Below are 5,061 nucleotides of genomic sequence, written 5' to 3'. Positions count from 1 at the left end.
GGAGGAAGAGGAGGAGGAGGAGTGTGATTTGTGAGGGGTGGGAGTATCAGGATTGAGGGTTCCTACCTTCAAATCTCTCCTCAACACATTACCAGTTGGAATTAAAGGAGAACAGATTTTTGAATAGGTTGCATACTGTTGTCTTATTTAAAAAAAAATCCAGTATATGTCTTGGTGTTATCTTAGTGGCTAAACAGGGAGAGATCAGAGAGAGGGAGGGCCAGGTACCAGAGGGGAAGAGATGGGTCACAACTAGACTGCAAGTCCCATAAGAGCAGGGATGTTATGCTGGGCCCATAGTAAGGGGCTTCAGAATGGGTTGGGTTTTTATAGCACTAAAGTTTGCAAGGTGTTTTACATGCTTTATGTCCTTTGATTCTCATACCACTCCTATGAAGAATGTGTTTTTAGTATCCTCAATTTTGCGTATGAGGAAGCTAAGTATGAGAGACTTCTGTCCAAGGTCATACAGCTAGTATGTGTCTGAGACAGGATTAGAACTCAGGACTCCCTGATTCCTGGCCTAGGGCTCCATCTGTTGTGTTACCTGAATTAATGACCATTGGTAGACCCCAAGTAGGCAGAGAAAAATGGAGAAAGGGTTTGCTCCCTCAAATGTTTTACACACACACACACACACACACATTCCACACTTGTGGCCCCAACACAGGTAGAGAGATGGAAGGAGTGCCCAGGCAGTACTCCAGTGGATGGAAGGGGCCCTGACCTGTGGCCTTGAACAGGTTCTGGAAGAAGCTCTGATTGTAGATTCTAGCCACACCGCTGATCTCTGGCACCTGAGTTTCAGCCACCGTGCGTCCATTCACAAAGTTGGCCGTGATGCCAATGGCCAGTTTGCCTCTCAATTCTCTGACTGAGAAACCTGGGGATTGGTAGAGATTGGGAAGAGATGTGGGCAAAGGAAAACAAATAGGAACAACCCTGTTGTTGCTGCTTAGTCATTTTTTTAAGTCATATCTGGCTCTTCATGACCTCATTTGGTGTATTCTTGGCAAAGATACTGGAGTGGTTTGCTATTTCCTTCTCCAGTTCATATTACAGATGAGGAAACTGAGACCAACAGGGTTAAGTCACTTGCCCAGGGTCTTACAGTTAGTAAGTATCTGAGGCCACATTTGAACTCAGGTCCTCCTGACTCTAGGGCTGGCACTCTATCTACTGTACCACCTAAGTGCCTATGCAGTGACCCTGTGAGGTCACTGGGGGTGGCATGTGTGTGGAGCTCAGTATCAGGTGTCTGGGAGCTTGGGAGGGGCTGGACAAGAGACTTAGGGTGAGGGAGTTACTCACCTTCAGGGACAAATTTACTGCCAGCAGCAGAGATGAGAACATCAAATTCATACTGGGCTAGTTGGTCAGGGGGGGTGGGCTGCAGCTGTGCTCTCCAGCCAATCCCTGAGGGGGACAGGAGGAGGAGAGGTAAAAGAATATAAGGGATGGGACCAAGGAGGGGGAAGACAGGATTGAGCCTTCCTCCTCTGAGACCACAGCCAAGGCATCCACTGACTGCGGGGGAAGAGGACGGTTCAGAAAGGTGCTTACCCTTGTGAGATGGGGGCAAGAGGCCTGTGAAGGTGACCCCCCAATGGATCTCCACCCCTAGCAATAATGCCACCTTCAGAAGAAGCAGCTGAAGCTGCCGAATACCTGGAAAACAAGAGGAAGGGGTTGGAGAATACAATAAGTGCTCTGAAAATAGAAATAAATTGAACTGAGAGGGTTGGGGGGGTGGGGAGGGGCAGAAGCCCTCCCTCCTGCACAGCCCCTGTAGCACCAGCCAGGGAGAAGCCGCAGCTGCCTCCAGACCTCCACCTCTGCCCTCCTAACTCACTTATGTGGTCCAGGGTGCCTGTGCAGAAGCGCCCATAGAACTTCTTGGCACCAAGCCCCCGCAGGTCGTGGATAGTAAAGGGCCAGAGGTGGAGTACGTTGTGGCGGGAGAATTTGGTGCGCTTCTCCACGAGCACCACTCGGGCACCCAGCAGGGCCAGTTCCACCGCTGTTCGGAGTCCACAGGGCCCTGCTCCTACCACCAGGCACTGCGGGGAAGGGGGGGAAGGGGAGAAGGGAGCAGTGTGGGGACAGGAGCTCATCCTGACTGTCTGCTCCCTGACCCCATATCTTTCCTCCCCCAAATCCGTGGCTCTCCCAGCTTCCATGTCCTGACCCAGGCTCCCCCACCCTAACCCTACCTGCCCACCTGGGTGTTGGCACAGGCCTTCCCCTGCTCGTAAACGGGATGGGAGGCCCGCTTATCCAGTTTGGCCCACAGACTCTTGGCATTCCAGTAGTTAAGCTCAGCCTTGAGCTTGTGATACAAGGACAGCCTCCCACCAGGCTCCAGGCCCAGACACATGCAGAGGTCTTGGAAACTGCTGAGCACATCCTTGCACAGCTGCGCCTGCAGAAAGTTCTCAAAGAGTCCATGGGCTGGATTCTGGGTAGCAGCGGCTGCCATTGGGGGCAGCCAACAGGGGCCCTAGGGGATGGGGAAACAAGTGGTGAGAGAGAGAGAGAGAGAGAGAGAGAGAGAGAGAGAGAGAGAGAGAGAGGGAGAGAGAGAGAGAGAGAGAGAGAGAGAGAGAGAGAGATACACAAACACAAAGGAGCTTCTGGAGGAGGGGAGAAACCAAATGGGAGGAGAGGGGACAGGGGAGTGATCCCAGCCCTGATTGGCCCCATGGAGCCAGTCAATATCATCAGTTCCTTTTCCCCTCCTCTCACAACTTTCCAGATCTCTAGAAACAGAGTTCAGCTTCCTGTGATTCTAAGTGGGATGCCAAATTTGGAAATGAAAAATCAGCAGCCCTGGGCACAGTGGGTACTACTCATCCCTAGGCTCAAAAGAGGCTGCTTGTGTTTCACACCCACTCCCCAACTAAGGCCTCAAGATCAGGACTCCATTTCAAGGATTCCCAAGGACCTAACAAATACAACCAATCCTAATGATGTGTGTAGATTCTAAGGGGGTAAGAGCTCTCAGTTCTTTTCTAGGAGGGGACTCAGGAAAGTCAGTTTACATTTGCAAAGGCAGGAGAAGTATCTAAAGCAGAAGAAATAGGAGGAAGAGGAATAAAGGACAAGCAGTGGGACGTAAATTCCCAGGCATTAGGACTTCACAAGCATGCATATTTATCCCACCTCCAGAACACTCAGATATCACAGCACTGCAGATACTCCAGCACTATGCTGGGTGGCAGACTACTAGTAACTCAGGGGAAGAAGTTAGCTCCAAATTGCCTCTGTAATAGGTCCTTCCCTGCATCAGGCTCCACCTACAACCCCCAAACCACCTTAAGAGTCTAGAAGCCCAGAGGAAGTGGAGAAAGATAGAGTTCGTGACTAAGTGACTAAGCCTGGGTCTCTTTTCTGACATACTGTGGTCAGGATACTTTTCCTCCTGTTAGCCTGAGATTCTTCTGAGGGCCGCTGGAGGAGGGCTGGGATGTAAGTCTTTTGCTCTTTCTAACCAATCTCCCTCTCCTCTGCTCTGGCACTCCACTGGACCACTAACTCTGGAATCTCCCTAGCACAAGACCTCCCTTTACTTCTCCACTAGGAGTAGCTTGGGAAGGAGACAGCTTCAAGGGAGGGAAGATTAGTTGGGTCAAGGTTGGGGACAGAGGATAGAAACAGAACTGGGCTGAGACCTCAATTTTTCCCTAGCTGCACCACCACCAGACTCTTTGGGCATAACTTTCCTTATCTGTAAGGAGTTTGGACTAAATGGTCTCTTAGGTTCCTTCAAGTACTGACAGCCGCTGATCCTATCTACGAGGGCCATCAAGCCCTTTTAGTAGTTCAGGGGATTGGCTTGGAGAAGGAAGTACCAGGGAAAGAACTCTGGATTCTCCTCCTCCCTATCTTGGGAAATGTGTCCACAATGGGTGAGTGGCAGTAGCAGCAAAGCCAGCAGCAGGCAGACGAAGGTAAAGTACTCTGGGCTCCAGACACCTGGGCTCACAGCTGTTACTAGAAAGGCCAAAGGTCCCTGTCTGGGTGGAGAAAAAGGAGGGTGAAGGAGAGATACAGGCAGGCACAGAGGAACAGAAAACACCAAGAACTCTCCAAAGAGGCCTTCCATGGGTGGACTTGGGGAAAGGGAGAGGTTAAACTTAGAGAGAATAAGTCAAAGTCCTAATAGAGAGGGTGACATGGTAGAAGTGACCCCCTTCAATCCTCTTGGAGAAAGGGCCCCCTGCTGTGTCCTCTTAGAGCCCAAAGAACCTCCCTTTCCACTGGGTCACCAGAGGGAGACGGCACGTTTATGCATACCCATGGAGCCCTGAGCCCGGGGGTGGGAGGGTGGGGTTCGGTGACTCAAGGGCATCTCCAGAGGTAGACTTGCCTAGTACTTGCTGGGCACGCACCGGGAGCCGACGCCTAGCCCTCCTCCCTCACCTGGGGGCCCTTGGTCTGTCTCATAGATGAGATGCAGAGGGATAGGGACAGGGACGTGGAGGGGGGGGGGAGCACATCTGGCACCTCTGGTTTACTTACCCGAGCAGAGGCGCGCTGGAGCCGGGATGCAGGGGCGCAGGCAGGCTGGGAGGGGCTAGACTAAGGAACCGCTTCCTGCTGGGGCCAGGGCAGCTTAGTCGGGGCGGGGTTGGGGGTAGGTGGGGCTGAGAGGGAAGGGAAAGGAGGAGGAAGCTAGGAGGAAGGAGCTTTGGGGAAGGCCAGTGAGCCCTGAGCAGTTCTGAGGGCACCTCCTTGCCACCCTCCAACCAGGCCGAGTTGAGTGTGGGACTGGGGACTCTTCTGGATCCTAGCCCAGGGAGTGGCTCCTCCAGAAGCAACTGCCTTTATTATCCCTGCATTAAGCATCTCATGACTTAAAAGGGCCGGGGCAGGCCTATCTCAATGTCCGCCTCCACTCCACTCCAGCTGACTGCCAAGGCTGGATTCCCCCTGAAGCGGGGAAGGCAGCCGCTGACTTGGAGCTTGGGATCCCTGGAGGGTGGGGTGGGAATTGGTATTTGGTCCCAGAGAGGAAATAGCTCACACTTACTTGTAGCTTTGGAAACTTTTCCACGCAAC

General features: G+C 52.5%; 1 protein-coding gene across 1 annotated transcript in view; it reads right to left on the bottom strand.

Annotated features, from left to right (window-relative positions):
• MICAL1 (microtubule associated monooxygenase, calponin and LIM domain containing 1) overlaps positions 1-4,837 on the bottom strand; it is a 16,920-nt gene extending 12,083 nt beyond the window's left edge. Inside the window, 7 exon segments of the mRNA XM_069077083.1 lie at positions 386-390; positions 728-883; positions 1,312-1,416; positions 1,564-1,668; positions 1,853-2,060; positions 2,222-2,500; positions 4,522-4,837. Of these exon segments, the coding sequence (XP_068933184.1) occupies positions 386-390; positions 728-883; positions 1,312-1,416; positions 1,564-1,668; positions 1,853-2,060; positions 2,222-2,479 (837 nt within the window). The 5' untranslated portion in view covers positions 2,480-2,500; positions 4,522-4,837.
• Between the last annotated feature and the right edge of the window lie 224 nt (positions 4,838-5,061).

Source organism: Petaurus breviceps, unplaced genomic scaffold (genome assembly GCF_028583685.1).
Source record: "Petaurus breviceps papuanus isolate PSGF00001 unplaced genomic scaffold, PetGlider_PUasm1.0 90977, whole genome shotgun sequence".
NCBI lineage: Eukaryota > Metazoa > Chordata > Mammalia > Diprotodontia > Petauridae > Petaurus > Petaurus breviceps.
Note: the sequence above shows the minus strand (reverse complement) of the source record. Positions and strands in the feature narration are given on the sequence as shown.